The sequence below is a fragment of the Sorex fumeus genome, unplaced genomic scaffold, assembly GCF_029834395.1.
Source record: "Sorex fumeus unplaced genomic scaffold, SorFum_2.1 ptg000044l, whole genome shotgun sequence".
Taxonomy (NCBI): Eukaryota; Metazoa; Chordata; class Mammalia; order Eulipotyphla; family Soricidae; genus Sorex; species Sorex fumeus.
Window position 1 is genome coordinate 70372266 of NW_026606101.1, and position 16602 is coordinate 70388867.

General features: G+C 41.6%; 1 protein-coding gene across 2 annotated transcripts in view; it reads left to right on the forward strand.

The window, feature by feature from the left end:
• Positions 1-16602, forward strand: part of RASA2 (RAS p21 protein activator 2) — a 101767-nt gene that overhangs the window by 19436 nt on the left and 65729 nt on the right. For both annotated transcript variants that reach the window (XM_056121112.1, XM_056121114.1), the window contains exons 2-3: positions 5057-5174; positions 8069-8172. In XM_056121112.1, the coding sequence (XP_055977087.1) occupies positions 5098-5174; positions 8069-8172 (181 nt within the window). In that variant the 5' untranslated portion in view covers positions 5057-5097. The remainder of the gene's footprint in view (positions 1-5056; positions 5175-8068; positions 8173-16602) is intronic.

Sequence of the window (16602 nt, forward strand, 5' to 3'; positions counted from 1 at the left end):
TTGAGCACCGCCGGGTGTAGCCCAAAAACCGAAACCAAAACACATTCAAGTGTTGCCATAGTTAATGAAGTGTTTCCCTTAAAGTCAGGGAATTGAAGATCCATTCATCTCCATTTCACAAGTTGAAGTGTTTGCCTTATGTGTTGTGCTGCTTAGTTCACTAAGAGAACAATAAAAGTAATTTTTAATGTCAAATTGCTCTATATAATTTCTCAGTCTACACTTGATCCAAAAAACCACTTCCAGCTGACAGGTATTGCAAACTCTGATGACCATTAATGTGAGGTGGAATTTTGTAAATTGTTAGAAAATTTTTAAAGTGTTAGAAAGTAATTGGGGGTGAGGGATGGCTGGGGTTTAGTTACAGAGTCAACTATTGTTTAGACGAAGAGGTTTAATTAGGATTTTAAGTGTTTTATAGACTAGAGAGGAGTGAAGAAATGGACTTTTGACTTTCAGGACCGTTAATTTGAAAGTCCCATTTTGCAGCTGGACTAAGGGAGTTTTAGAAGTTTCTCAGGATCAGAAGCGCTCCAGCCTTTCAAATGCCGTGTTAGCGTTTTGTTGTAAGCCGTAACGGAGACTAGAAAAGTTGTTCGTGAGTGCCAGTTACTCAGCTGGATTGGAAAACTGTCACTTTGAACTCTCGTCTTAGGCCTTGCCACCTCTGCCGTTGCCAGATATCTCGCCTCTGCTAGCAAACGGCCACCACATTTATCAGCAGGCGGCCGAGTCTGCTGCTGCGCCCAGGGCAAAGCCATGCCTGCCACAAACTGTGACGGCGGGGATGCTGGCTGTCCCTCATCACATCCGCGAAACCTGGGGCTGGGTGCAGGGACTGGTGCCGGTGCTGCTCTAGATTTCATTTTGTTCCGTGTACCTGCTTGCGCATGTTCCATAAGAAAGTAGGAAGAAAGAGTCTCTCCACAGAAATCCACATGCAGGATGAGATCTGTCTCCCCACTCCTGTCTTTTTGTATAGCTTGATGTGCAGTGTGTGTTGTTACAGTAGCTTCTTTCTGCTTAAAGATATAATGGGTACGTTATTTTTGTTACTCCTTCACTTATTCTTTTTTTTTTTTTTTTTGCTTTTTCGGTTACACCCCACGATGCACAGGAGTTACTCCTGGTTTATGCACTCATGAATTACTCCTGGTGGTGCTCGGGGGACCCTATGGGATGCTGGGAATCAAACCCTGGTTGGCTGTATGCAAGACAAACGCCCTACCTGCTGTGCTATTGCTCCAGCCCCTTATTACTCCATTTTTGAGTTTTTTATAAACATCATTATTTTGATCAGTGCTGTTTATAAAATTTCAAGTCATCACTCCTATTGTCTGAATTACAGTTTAAAATTCTGATGATTTAATTAACATTTGTGTGATGAGCAGAGCATTGATTACAGAAATTCACTTTCAATATAATTTATTTTAACATTAGAGACAGTACAGGATGTGATTTTTTTTTTTATAGAATGTGGTGAGGGCTTATTTCTGTTACATAGAGCTAAATTTATTCTAGCTAAATATCTGATAATCATTGGCATCTGCATATATCTTATTGACTCCATCCTAAAAAGTGGTAGGTTATGTTCCACTGTCCAGTAGTGTAGTTATTCCACACTGCATTACATGAGTGGAACAAGAACATGTTGGAAGGCAGGGATTTGCTATTCCAAATTCTCCTGTTAAATATGGGGCAATTTCTTATGCCGAAATTATCCTTATTTACATTCCAGGTCCTGTAAAGTAACTTAGTTGGATTTGGGGAGCACTTTAAAAAAATTGTAAAAAAATTAAAAATATGTCCTCTGGATTATACACAAAGGAGGTATCAAAATATGAGAGTTAGAGAAGAGAAACTCAGAAAGAATGAAAATAGGGTTGCTCTGGAATATTCTAGAGGGAGGAGCAAGGAGGAGAGGAGGGGAGAGAGAGCCCAGGTCATGGAGGATCCTGACTCAGAGGTCAGACATCTGGTCTTGGAGGAAGAAGAGAAAGGATGGACGCAAGTTCAAATGCATATATATTATGTCCCGGCTAGACAACTGACTTGTTTGTAAAGGCCAACCTATATTAGGCAACTTTTGGATCATTTAAAATGTTAGAGTCCTCGGTTCTGACTCAAGATGAACATAAATATGTTTACTCTGATCAACTGGTAGAAGTTTTTCCCTAATCACTCAATGACAAACTTAATAACAATGAGTATTTTACTCGTGCCTTCCCACTGATTTTCTTCAATTAAAAACATACTGAGGGGCCTGGAGCACAGCAGGTAGGGCGTTTGCCTTGCACGCGGCCAACCCAGGTTCGATTCCCAGCATCCCATATGGTCCCCTGAGCAAGGCCAGGGGTGATTCCTGAGTGCAGAACCAGGAGTAACCCCTGTGCATCGTCGGTTGTGACCCAAAAAGCAGGAAAAAAAAAATCACTGATTTTCTTCAATTAAAAACAAACCAAAAAACATGTTTATTAATTGAGTTTTTAGTAGACTGTCTCAAATTTTTATTAAATTCTTTAAAATGTACTGATTGAATTGCTTCAACTGTTCTTTTTGTTTTGTTTTTGTGTTTTTACCACACCTGGCTGTGCTCAGAGCTTACTCCTGGCTCTCTGCTCACAGGACGACATGTGGTGCCAGGAATCGAACCAGGGTCCGGGATCAGTAGCATGCAAAATAAGCACTGCAACTAGCCTCTATACAGCTCTCAAGCACTTGTAAGTGTTTTCTCGTTTTAAAGATGGTTAAGTAGAGAGAGATCAAGTTTGTTTGGCCCAAATGTTCAGTGATTTATTGGTCTGAAGTTACTGAGCCACTCAATAGCAGAGGTAAGAGGAACATTGGTTTCATGATTTGTAGTCTTTCCCTGTGGACAACTGTTTTGCTTTTCGGACTTATCGCCGGTGTCTAATTTCAGTACCTACAGTTTTGGTGTCCTTTTGGCCCACGAGTATCCCATTAAAACTGCAAAACTAGACTTACTGGCTTCTTTTGTATTAGCTCAACAAATATTTGTCAAGTGTCTCCTTACTATATGATGGTCATTATTTTAGATGGTGAAGGTCAACAAGTTCTCAGGCCAAAAGCTGATTGGAGAGGGTTAAAGAATGCACCGAAGGTGAGAAATCACCGACAAAGGTGAGGGCTGATTCCCTGGAAAAATTTCACTGTGAGAGTCCAGAAATGAGAAATGGGGTAATACCGAAAACTACTGGAGAGGAAAATGAGTGCTATTAGAGGAAAGAGGGATTCATTGTGGAGTCAAGTCCTGGGGGGAGGCTTGTGGGATGGGGTGGAGAGCATGAGTCAGGGATCACTCTTCCCTGCAGTGCCCCTGACAGAGCTTGTCCCTTCTCTCTCCGGACGCCTTTAGGCCACATTGACCCAGCTTCCTTTTCTAATCGCTATTTTTATTAAATTTTTAATTGTGGAACTTGGTTTATCGAAGTGTTAATATGTACGTTTTCAGCCGGATCACCACCTTCCCCAAGTGCCAGACACCCTCCACATGAGTCCCTGGCTTCTACCTGGACCCTCCCAACCTTCTCTCCTGCCTGCTCCGCCACCCTCTTCGATAATCTCAGTTTTGCTGTCAGAGTTCAAGCGTTTGTTTTCACTGGATACTGTTGATTTCCGATTTCATTGCTCCGTGTTTGAGTGAGAATATCTGGCAGTTTGTCTCCCCTCTGACTGTCTCTGCTTAGAAGGTTACCCTCTGGTTCCGTCCAACTTCTAGCAGAAGACACGGTTTCCTCTTCCAGCTGAGTAGCATCCACTGTGTATAGACTGCGGCTTTATTACTCATATGTCGTTGGGCACTTGGGCTGTTGCCAGACCTTGGCTAATGTGAATAGTGCTGCAGTGAACCTCGTTGGGCACATACCTTTTTTGAATTAATGTTTTTGTATTCTTGAGGTTGATGCCAAGAAGTGGGTATTGCTGGATCATATGGTTGTTCTATTTGAGAATTCTCCGTACTGTGTTTCAAAGAGGATCCCACCAGCAGTGAATGAAGGTTTCTTTTTCTCTATATCCCCACAAACACTGGTTGTTTCTGTTTTTTTTCCCCTACAGGGCATTCTTACTGGTTTGAGGTATCTAATCACTCTTTCTCTTGTGTAGGGGGCACACCTGGCTGTACTTGGGGCTTACGCCTGGCTCTGCACTCAGTGATAACTCCTGGCATTGCTCCGGGAATCATATGTGGTTCTGGGGATTGAAATTCCAGTGGATTTTGTGCAAGGCAAACATCCTATCCACTGTACTAGCTCTTGGCCCCATTTGTCACTCCTTTGTAAAAATTTATTTATCATGTGGTGTCATTGAGTTGCAAGAGTGCAGATGTTTGGGCCAGAGGTAGTACAGTGGAGCGTTTGCTTTGCATGTGGTTGACCCTGCTTCAATCCCTCAATCCCTGGCATCCCATGTGGTTCCCTGAGCCCCGCCAGGAATGATTCCTGAGCGCAGAGCTGGGAGTAACCCGTGAATATCACCAGGTGTGGCCCACCCCTGACCCTGAAGAGGCACACACAAATGTTGAGTTTTAGAGGCCCAATGTTATATGCCATGCCTGGCACCGGAGAGCCAATATTCACCCCCACATATCAGACTCAGCTCACACCGCCTCTGCTTAGTAACCCTAGTTCTGTGGTCAGAGACTGGCGTTTGTTTGAATTGGACATTTGTCTGTTCTCTTGCTTTGTTTTTTCATATCTCACTTATGAATGAGATCATCTGGTATTTCTCCTGTTGACTGACTTCTCTTAGCGCAACACCCTCCATGTTTGCTGTAGCAAAAGGCAAAACATTTAACCTTTTCTTAGAGAATTGAGTAGTACCTCGGGGTGTACATATGCCATATCCTCTGTATCTACTCCTCTGTCATTAGGCACTTGAGTTATTTTCAGATATTAGCTATTGTAATGGTTCTGCAATGAAAATAAGTGTATATCTTTTTAAATTTATGTTGTAGTAGTTTTTGTAAGCGCTATTATTTTTTGTACTTGAAGCAACTGGTGATATTTAACTCTAATTTTAATATTTGTACCAACAGGTGAAGCGAAAAACTTACTGCCATATCTTGGACCCAACAAAATGAGAGATTGTTTCTGCACTATAAACTTGGACCAGGAGGAAGTTTATCGTACACAAGTTGTTGAAAAATCTTTAAGGTTCGTAAAAGAAATGTGACAAGTTATGATACAAATGTTGTATATTGATTAATAAATTTTATACATTTTTCAAACTAATCAGCAAGACTTTGTTCACTCAAAATGATACTTTTCTTTCACGTTCTGAATTTATTTTTTAAGTAACCAAGTCTCGGATTCTAACTCAACCCTAATGTTAATGGAGTCAGACTAACTACCATATGTTTGATTCCTTCACCAAATTGTTCACTGCTTCCTAAGCAGCCTGGTCAGTCTTGGCACTGTTTTGACCCGTAGAAAGCTGCTTTCATTTAGTCGATTAAAGTCTATCAAACTGAGAACCTTCTTTATGCCAGAATTTGCTGGATGCTGTTTGTTCATACATCCATGAGAACAAGATAGACACAGAGCTTGCTTTGATGTGGCTTTTTGTAGCCTCAAAATGTGTCTTCCTCTTAATTGCTTCTAATTCTCTCACTTGGCTTTCTGGAGTTTGAGTATATTTCACATGACACTCTGCAAGTTTTTGAAAACAGCTATCACGTACTTCCGCTTCTTTTCTCAGCTTAATTTTGTACACTGTGTGAATCTTTGTGGAAGTACATAATTATTCTCTGAAGAATAAATTACTTCTTGGCTATTGAAGTCATCTAATGAAGTAGTAGTTTCTTGTAAGGACTTTCTCATCTTTTCAGTCTGTAGTAGCACTCCGGGGAACATCGTACTAAACCCTAGTTGATAAAATTGAAGTATGCCCCCTTGCTTTGTAATCGTGCTTGTGACATAATTCTCCTGCAGAGAGCTGTGTTTTCAGGGAAGAGTGTGGTCTGGCACAGAGATAGGTTTTAAATCCAGGGTCTGGGGTTGGAGATCACGATTCAGGCAAATTATTAAATGTTTATTGGGTAGACTTGCACTTTTTCCCCTATGCTCGTCTTTTTCCCCTCTGTAGTTTTTCTCCATGTCTTTTTCAATATTTATTAATTTCAAATACCTCTTAAGTTTTTCAGAAAAGGTTTCGTATAAAGCTGAAAATACTTTAATATCCCCAAAAGCTTTGAAGTTAATACTCTTCAAAGGTTTCCTTGTAAATTGCCTGTCCCTGTAGTGGAATTCTGGTGTTGTCTATATGTTATTAATTGAGTCACCGAAAGACTGCATAACTGGTGTACATAATAAAGTTAGAGGCAAATTTCAGATTGGGTACCTGAAGCTTTCTGAATCCCATTTGTTATTGATGTACACAGATTTCATATCATTCAATACTCAGTCATACCTAAAATTCAGTAGTCATTTTCTGTAAATTGAATACTCGTGGCTAATATGTATAGCTTTATAAAATCATAACTAAAATCTACCTACTGAAAGAAAACAAAATCTGCTTTTATAGTTGTAATAACTATTATTATTAATTTGGATTTTTGAGCCACACCTGGCGATGCTCTTGGCTCTGCACTTAGGCGTTACTCCTGGTGGTGCTTAGGGGACCATAATGGGAAGCCAAGGATCAAACTCAGGTTTGCAAGACAAACATCCTTCCGACTGTACTATCACTCTCACTCATTATTTTTTTTTCCATTTTTATCTTTTGGGTTTTGGGCCACACACAGCTCAGGACTTAATCCTGGCTCTGTGCTCAGGCATCACTCCTGGCTGGTGTTTGGTCTGCCCTATGCAGGGCAAGCCCCTAGCCCCTATACTGTCACTCGAACCCATATAAGCGACATTTTAAAGTATCCATTTGTTCTTTAAACATTCTCAGGGCAGGTAGAGCGATAGTACAGCAGGTAGGGTGTTTGCCTTGCATGCAGCTGACCCAGGTTCTATTCCTGGCGTCCCATATGGTCCCCCGAGCTCTGCCAGGGGTGATTTCTGAGTGCAGAGCCAGGAGTAACCCCTGAGCATTGCCGGGTGTCGCCCCCTGCCCCCAAAAAATTCTCAGGAAAGAGATACTTTGTTTACTAACATTTTAGAGGTTTGTGTATTTATAATATTTGTACATCATATTATTGCTGGAGCGTAGCACAGCGGTAGGGCGTTTGCCTTGCTTGCAGCCAGCCCGGCCGAGCTGGGTTCCATTCCTCCACCCCTCTTGGAGAGCCCAGCAAGCTACCGAGAGTATCTCGCCCACATGGCAAAGCCTGGCAAGGTACTCGTGATGTATTCAATACGCCAAACACAGTAACAAGAAGTCAAAGAATGGAGACGTTACTGGGCCTGCTCGAGCAAATTGATGAGCAACGGGAGGACAGTGACAGTGATTATTGCTGAAGCAATAGAACAGTGGGTAGGGTTGTTTCCCTTGCACACAAGCTGACCCAAGTTCAATTCCCCCGTCCCTCTCAGAGAGCCCAGCAGGCTACTGAAAGTATCTTGTCCGCACAGCAGAGACTGACAAGTTCCCCGTGGTATATTCAATATGCCAAAAACAGTAACAAGTCTCACAATGGAGACGTTACTGGTGCCTGCTTGAGCAAATCAATGAACAATAGGAGGCCAGTGCATCATAACTTTATCAAAATGGCATTCTTAAAGTAAATTTATAAAAATTTTCTGTTTTATGGGAGTAAATCTTAGCAGTTTGGGAATAAGCAAAAGTTTCATAGATGGTTCAAAACACTAATCATTAAAGAGGAACATTAATAAGCTAGATTTGAACATTAGAGCTGTCTGGTCTTCAATAGACACTGTCAAGAAAATGAAATGGTTGGGAAATTATATTCTGACATAGTAAACAGCACTATTAGAACACAATCCTTTAAAATAATGTGGAGAAGGTACAAGCACATTTCACAAAAGAAGGTATATTATTGGTCACAAAGCACATAGAAAGATATTCAGCATTGATTTTAAATGATGTCATTTGAGACTTCTGTTGAATTTCAATTTAATGAGCTTTTCCCATTTCTCTCTAGCCCATTTTTCAGCGAAGACTTTTACTTTGAGATTCCAAGAACTTTCCAGTATTTGTCTTTCTATGTTTATGATAAGAATGTTTTACAAAGAGATCTTCGTATAGGTATGTACCGTTTTCTTTGTCCACAATATGAGTAAATGTTTATATTTTTTTCTCTAAGTATGAAATGTTGAAAACAATAGATTTATGTATCAGTATGTCTCATTATGCTTAACAGACTCTGTGCTCCTTAGCGGCCCTGATTTTTATTTTGAGTCCTCTGCTGACAGGTGATGTATCCTCAAGAAAGTGCGTTTCAGGTCTGTGTGTTTTGGGAGTAGTTTCCGTAGGATTCATTATTTCTTGTTCTTCTTTCTTTCTTCTCAGCTTGTTGTTTTAATTTCTAGAATTTTCTATTTGAGTATGTACTTACAAGGGCGTGAACTGTTATAGCGCTTTTATTTCATAAAGTGACAACTGTTTGCTGAGTGCTTCCGAGGATCATTTCGATTCGGCTTTTCTTTTGGAGCCTCGCTTGCCAGTCCTCAGGATCACGCTTGGTGCTGTGCTCAGGGTCACTTCTGGTGATGCTTGGGGCACCATCTGTGGTGCCAGGAGTCGAGCCTGACCCAGTCACATGCAGTATAAGCCCCTTACCTGCTCTGCTGTCTTGCTGGTCCCACGTTTTTTGTTTTTCTCTGCAGGTGTTTGTGGGCAGTAGACTAGGGCAAAACTGACCATCCCGATGGGGTCTCCTCTGTGGACTTTGCAACGCTCTCTTTGTATTGGACTACAGGCTGATGTCTGTAATTTACATGTCTAACCCTCTCCATTTTTGTTTCCTGAATTTATCATCCTCTTTTCTCTGCTTTGGTCTGAGATTCAAGTCTCCTGCAATTTAAATAAGTAAGCTTTGACTCTGTTCTCAACTACCATCTCATTTATTTCTCCTTTTGCTATCAAATTCCTTAACAAATTCAGTACTCTTCTGCACATCATGTTTTTCTTATTTAAGTCTGTTATCTGGCTTCTACATATTTCTGATAAAACTTTTTAGAATATTGCCAAAATTATATCATAATAAACCAAATAATCCTTCAAAACAGAATGGGTTTTCTTCCCCCCCCTTTTTTTTTATTAGTGAAACACCATGAGGTACAGTTGTAGATTTACAATTTTTGTGCTTGGGTTTTGATTATACAATGATCAGATACCCGTCCCTCCACCAGTGCCCATTTTCCACCACCATGGATAATATCCCTCCCACTCCTATCCCCCTCATCCCACCCTGCCTCTGTGGCAGTGCATTCCCTTTTGTTCTCTCTCTCCTTTTGGGTGTTGTGGTCTGCAAAAGAGGCATTGAGTGGCAAACATGTTCAGTCAGAATGGGTTTTCTTAATTATAAATTGTTACGTGCCCTTCATAACCACTAGTGATTTCCCAAGAAAAGCTACTATTATTCTTCCGATACGTTGAACGCATTATGTTGTACCCATTGCTTTTAGTGATCCTTTTCCTGTGCCATCAGATAGTTTTCAAAAATGTTTATCTTATAATAATCTTTGTATAAACATGTTTTGTTTTAACCAGTTCTTTGTTGAACGTTTATTTTTGTAGATATTTGGTATTGTGGTGCTATAAAATTTGTCTTGCACACAGCGGACCCTGTTGACCCGAGTTGATTCCTCCACCCGTCTCTGAGAGCCCTGCAAGCTAGCGAGAGTATGTCGCCCACACAACAAAGCCTGGCAAGCTACCCGTGACATATTCGATATGCCAAACACAGTAACAAAAAGTCTCACAATGTTACTGGGCCCGCTCGAGCAAATCGATGAACAGCGGGAGGACAGTGACAGTAACAGATTATTTTAAAAATTTTAAAATTTCATTTTCATAAGGTTGTTCACATTGATTACATTCAATATTTCAGCACCAATCCCACCACCATTACACCTTCCCATTATTTCGAGTTTTCCAACCATCATTCAAGCCTGCCTGACACAGGCAGATGCTAGATACTTTAAATTCTATCTTTGTTATGAATATCATGAGAGATTGCGCGCTCCTGGAATTCTAAAATTGTAAATGATTGGGGTCCAGAGACATCTCTGTAAGGAGCTAGTCCATTTTGATCCATTTATCTTTTTCTTAAGGTAAGGGTAAAGGCCCTCCCGTTGATCGAGCGGGCCCAGTAACGTCTCCATTGGAGACTTTGTTGTTACTGTGTTTGGCATATCGAATACATCATGGGGAGCTTGCCAGGCTCTGCCGTATGGGCGAGATACTCCCGGTAGCTTGCTGGGCTCTCCGAGAGGGGCGGAGGAATCGAACTTGGGTTGGCCATGTTGGCTGCGTGCAAGGCAAACGCCCTGCCGCTGTGCTTTCTTAGAAAGTAAAAAATGAGTCAAATAGTATGAACGTTCTTCAGTATATACTGTAGTCTCCATCTCCTACATGTATTTTTACATTGACTCCTCTTAGCACCACCAATATTATTAAATTTATATCTCATTAGATGAAAAATGAGGATACTCGTTCCTGCCTACAACCTTCTCTGTATGTGTGGACGTTTGAGGTAGCTGGGGATCAAGTCCCCTGAGCTACATTCCCAGCCCTTCCTGATCATTCTTAAATGTTGTTGTTGAAAAAAATTAGCGTTTGAGTGGTAAAAAAATAATTTTTCTTTTAATTTGTGATTTTCTGTCAATGAATTTGGGGGATTTTCAGCTGTTTCTTGGCTATTGTTTTTCTTCTCAAATTGTTCATTCTTTTACCCACTTTTAGATAGAGTTTCATGTATTTGTTTTGTTTGGGGGCCACACCCAGTGCTGCTTACAGCTTTCTCCTGACTCTGCATTCAGGACTCATTCCTGGCAAGTTCCGGGTAATATATGGGTTGCTGGGGATCGAACCTGGATCAGTCACATGCAAGAAGTACCTTACCCACCGTACTATCATCCAGCCCTGGGCTTTGCTTTTCTTATGCATCATTTTTAAGTGTACTAACTTTTTGTCAGTTATGTACCTTACAGTTTTTCTTTCCTAAGGGAAAAGTTTCTTAGTTTTCAGTCCTCACCCACCTCTGATGGCTTATTCTGTTTTGTTGAAGCCGAAGAAAGAACCTTAAAGACTTAGTATTTTCCTCGTTGGCGTTTCTTCTAGCTGCTTTACATGTTTGCAGACTCTTTAGTCTTTCTAGCAAATCCTTAATTATAGCTAACCTCTGAAGTTCCACTCTCAGTTCAACTAAAACATTTTTAAACATTTATGTGGAGCCAGTCAGGGACAGAAATGCTAATATTAGTAGATTTAGGTTGCCTCCAGAGAGGTACTCTGGTACTCTCGTTATTAACATAACCTAAAGTCTGTGCTGGAGATATCCACCGAGTACCTGGGCGCATTGAAGGGAGATCTGTTTGGTTTTGTGTACAATTAACAGGGACTGGGGGTGGGGGAGGGTGGCAAGAACGCCCTCCTTCCCAGACTTCCCTGGCTCTTGTCTGTGCGACTGAAGAGTTGGTGGCGGGGGAAGGGGCCAGTCTTTGACTGCAGCCCTGCAGTGTGAAAAGACCGGATGCTGAGAAGAGGGAAGAAAGGTGACGGCTGCAGCCAGATAGTCTTCAGCGAGAGGGCAAGTGCGGCTTTGCCCAGAGGCCCAGAGGGTAGGGGCCACTTCTTCTGTCCACATGATGCTTTTTCTTGGACGTGTGATCGTCCCATTTCCCTAGGGTGGCTCTCAGTCCTGCACTGTCACCAATGATGCCAGAAGATAGGAGGCATCTGAACAGTCTGTCCTCCCTCCAAGGTGATGCCCAACGTATTTTGTTCTTTCTCTCCCAGACTAACCTGATACCCCTAAAGATGGGAATATAAATTGGGTCCTAGATTTTTGTTGTTTTGTTTTGCTTTGTCTTTCTGTCACACTTGTTCGTGCTCAAGACTTATGCGTGGCCCAGAGACTTCTACAGAGTTTCAGGGACTGTACGCTGTTTCTGAGATTGAACCTGGGTCAGCTGTGTGCAAGACAAGTGCCTTCCCCACTGTCCTGTCTCTCTAGCTCTGGGGCCCAGCTTTTGAGGATGAGACTAGTTTTTCATGACCTCTACCAAAGAATTTGGATTTTAGCTTATGGAGCATAGTATTGAGTGTAAACTACAGATCTTTAAAAAATTGCATATAATTATATAGATGTACATGTTTTGGTAGGTTAACAACTTCCTGTGGTCTACAATACCTTCCAAACTACAAACTCAATGTTGATAGATTACATATTTAAATATATATATAATTATAGGTAGCCATATAATTATATGACACATATTTTTCAAAGCACATATACCTATACTTGAAATATGTAATCTATAGTTTATGGTTTAGGTTAGGGGGAGATTAGAGACAGGGACCAATAAGAAGTCTAATCAAATGAGATGAGTCGGGTATTGGCAGTGGAAATGTAGATGAGGGTGTATGCTTTGGTTGTAGCTTCAAATTGGAGTTAAGGTCTAGGGACAAAGACAGCAACAAGAAGGGAAAGAGTTAACAGTGCTTTTGTCTGTGTGGCTGTCACTGGCAGAAAGAACACAGCAGGAGTATTTTGAGTGGAACAGAATGGGGAGAGGCGACTGCTTTCAAACCTGGGAAGGAGTTTATCTCAGAGGACACCTTGGATGACTGTTGAAAATACGGATCTGAAGATTAGAGCTGGGGATGTGGGTTTTAGGTCTTTAGTACATTGACCAGGAGATGCTCACTGGGCTGTGCATGCGTGCAGGAGGTCCAGGTTCAATCCCTGGCCCCACAGGGCCCTCTGAGCATCTTTGGCAGTGACGCCAAGAATGAGGGCATCATGAGTTGGGAGTAACTCCTGAGCACCACTGGTATGGCCCAACCTCCCCCAGCTCCTCTCCCGTCCCCTCAACAACGCCCACTCCCCCCGAAAAAGAGGAATCTTTAGTATTAGGAAGAGGAAATCGCCATGGGAGCAGGTGAAAAGGGTAGTAGAGAAAGTGAAGCTTCAGTGAAGATTGAGGTGTATCAGAAGCTTCGAAAAGGCTGAAGAGATTAACAGGTTGGAAGGTAAACTTTTAACAGTTCACAGCTGGAGAGGTCGAGTAGAATAAGGGCTGGGTAGAGGCTTTTGGGGATTTAGTGGTTCTTGAGTTTGTTGCCTTAATTGACAGTTATGCCTGTTTTTCCTCCTTTCCCTTTATTATAGTTGCATTGACTGGGGGGTCATGCGTTTGGTTGTAGGGCATGCACAGTTGTGTTCACTGGGGGTCTTCCGCTTTTAGTTGCAGGGCTTGTTCAGACATGCTTGATCATGGTGTTTGCCTGGGGTCACACCATGATGGCATGTATGGTCTCCTGCCTTCAAGGAATACTCTCCATGGAGCTGTCCTGGGCCCCCCAACTTCTTTTTATTTATTTATTTATTTATTTATTTATTTATTTGCTTTTCGGGTCACTCCTGGTGATGCACAGGGGTTACTCCTGGCTCTGTACTCAGGAGTTACTCCTGGCGGTGCTCAGGGGACCATATGGGATGCTGGGAATCGAACCCGGGTTGGCCACGTGCAAGGCAAACACCCTACCCACTGTGCTATCTCTCCAGCCCCCCCAACTTCTTTTTAAGAAAATGGTTTATAATTTTGATTGTTTTTTACATGTAATATCAATGTCTTCATAGTAGTTATTGAGGTTGACTTCTAAAAGTTGACTTTTTTGTTTTTGACATAAAAATTTTAAGTGAAGTATTTTATATAGAAATTAATTCTTGGGGCTGGAGCGATAGTCCAGCGGGGAGGACATATGCCTTGTACTTGGTGGACCCAGGTTCGATTCCCAGCATACTGTATGGTCCCCTGAGCACCGCCAGGAGTAATTCCTGACTGCATGAGCCAGGAGTAACCCCTGTGCATCGCCGGGTGGGACACAAAAAGAAAAAAGAAAAAAAAATTCTTGTCTAGTATTACTTGAAAGCTATAGCTTGGTGTGAGAACTTTTCTTTTTAGTTGATTCATATTAAAAGTTTTTTAAATTTAGTGGGAATATTTTACATACGCAGGGCTGGAGCAATAGCACAGCGGTAGGGAGTTTGCCTTGCGCGCAGCCGGCCCGAGTTTCTCTCCCGCACGGCAGAGCCTGGCAAGCTCCCCGTGACGTATTCAATATGCCAAACACAGTAACAACAAGTCTCATGATGGAGACGTTACTGGGCCCGCTCAAGCGAAGACTTGAGAAGAGAAGTAAGTCTTCATTATTCATCGATAGTGATTATTAATTAATTGATGAATAATGGGAGGACCGTGACCGTGATTTTACATACATTGGAATAGTTATTAAATATATTACATATGTGTGTGAGCTGGAACGATATCACAGCAGGGAGGGCGTTTGCCTTGCACGTGGCCGACCTGGGTTCGATTCCTCTGTCCCTCTCAGAGAGCCTGGCAAGCTACCAAAAGTGTCCTGCCCACAAGGCAGAGCCTGGCAAGCTCCCCGTGGCGTATTTGATATGCCAGACACAGTAACAACGAGTATCACGATGGAGACGTTACTGGGCCCGCTTGAGCAAATCGATGAGCAACGGGAGGACAATGACAGTGACATATGTGTGCATAAATTTGGAAACTGGCCTTCAGGTTTTTACTTAACTGAAATTGTTTTCCAGTTTCAGTTGATTTTAATGATGTTTTTCACCTAACATTTAAGGAAAAACTGACATCAATTTTCATAAACTTTTAGAGAAAATTGAAGAAAAGGAACTATGTCCCAGCTCATTCTAGGAGGTCAGCATTACTGATAGCAAAACCAGACAAAAAGATATTACAAAATTCAGATCAATTTTCTCATCAACCTAGGTGTAAAAATTCCCTAAATTTTAGCAAATTGAACCAAACAATATGTAACATAATAAGTATAACACATCCTGTCCAGATGGAATTTGTCCTATGGTGAAAACTAGTTCATTTTATCATAGGAATAGATCATAAAAATGTCAGTACATTCAGAAAAATCATTCAGAAAATTCAACATTCATTATTAAATTTTTTTTAAATTTTATTTTCAATAAAGTAATACTTATCAATGTGGGAAACAGTTTTTCAGATTAAAGTAAGTCTTCTAAGAGTCCAGAGATAATAGGTGTAAGTACTCATTATGAATTAGTTAAAAACTTAAGACACAAGAACCAGGCTGCAAACAGATAAAAGTTGAAAAGTTAGGCTGAAAGTTCCCCTCTGTTGGTATATTCTAGGGATTATGCATCTCCCTACGAGAGAAAATTTTTTCTGTAAGAATATCTTTCCACTTCCAAACTGTACGTAATATTTTCATTTCCTATAAGGATTTTTTTTTTGCTTTTTGGGTCACACCCGGCAATATCAGGGATTACTCCTGGCTCTGCACTCAGAAATAACCCCTGGCGGTCCTCGGGGGACCATATGGGATGCTGAGAATCGAACCCGGGTCAACCGCATGCAAGGCAAATGCTCTACCTGCTGTCCTATTGCTCCTGCCCCTCCTATAAGGATCTTAATAATACTATACAGCGATCGTGGTTTTTCCTCCTAGTGTGTATTTCTAGCTGTTACAGTTTTTAGGGAAATAGATGTAGGCAAACAGCTGACCTGGTTGACTCTGACAACTTCTGTTTCATTGGTTACAAATGGTGTGAGAATTTCTTGGGGATATTGGAGGCAAAAATTCCCGCTAGGACTGTCCCTAGCCACCATGTGACCTTAGTATGTCCCTTTCCCTTCAGAGACCTGGTACCATCAAATACTGTAAGATTTAAGATAACTTTAGTCTTTTTTATCTCTGAGAGCTTTTAGGAAAACCCACTGTTCAAACTCAGCCATTTGTTTGCATAGGAGCTGTATCGGTTGTCTATTGCGACAGACACAGTTCATCCCAGTTCACTTCATGCTCTCATTCATAAACTCTGCACGTGTTCAGGATCCTGCAGATTGTCAATCTGGACCCAGCTCTGTTGAGTTATTCTGCTGGTCCTGCCTGGGTCCCTTCTGGGTGGCACCGTAGGAGACAGCTGACCCATCTGATGCGAGTGTCTGAGAGTGGGCACTGTCACCTGAGTCTTCCTTGGGCTTCCAGAGGTCATGCCTGCTACACAGGTGCTACTTAAACCTCTCCTTGCATTACATTTGCCGATGGACTCCTGGCAGAGTTTTCAAGAAACTTTTATTGTTGTGTAATTCACATTATGTGAAATTCACAATTAAACGTACAGTGCCATGATTTTTAGTATATTCGCAGTTGTACATCTGTCACCCATTCCAGGATAAAAATCGTTAAATAGTTTTGTGTTTGTCCATCTTTCTACTTGGTACACAAAAAGGAGACGTTATCTTGAGAGAATTTTTTCTTTTGTGTTATTTTTCCTTTTGGTTTTGAACCACACCAGGCAGCCACACTTGGGCTTACTCTGGTTCTACACACAGGTATTACTCCAGGGGCTGTACTACCGCAGTACTATCACTCCAACCCCTCTTCAGGATTTTCTTGAAGTTTTCAAATTTTCTGCTGTAATACCAG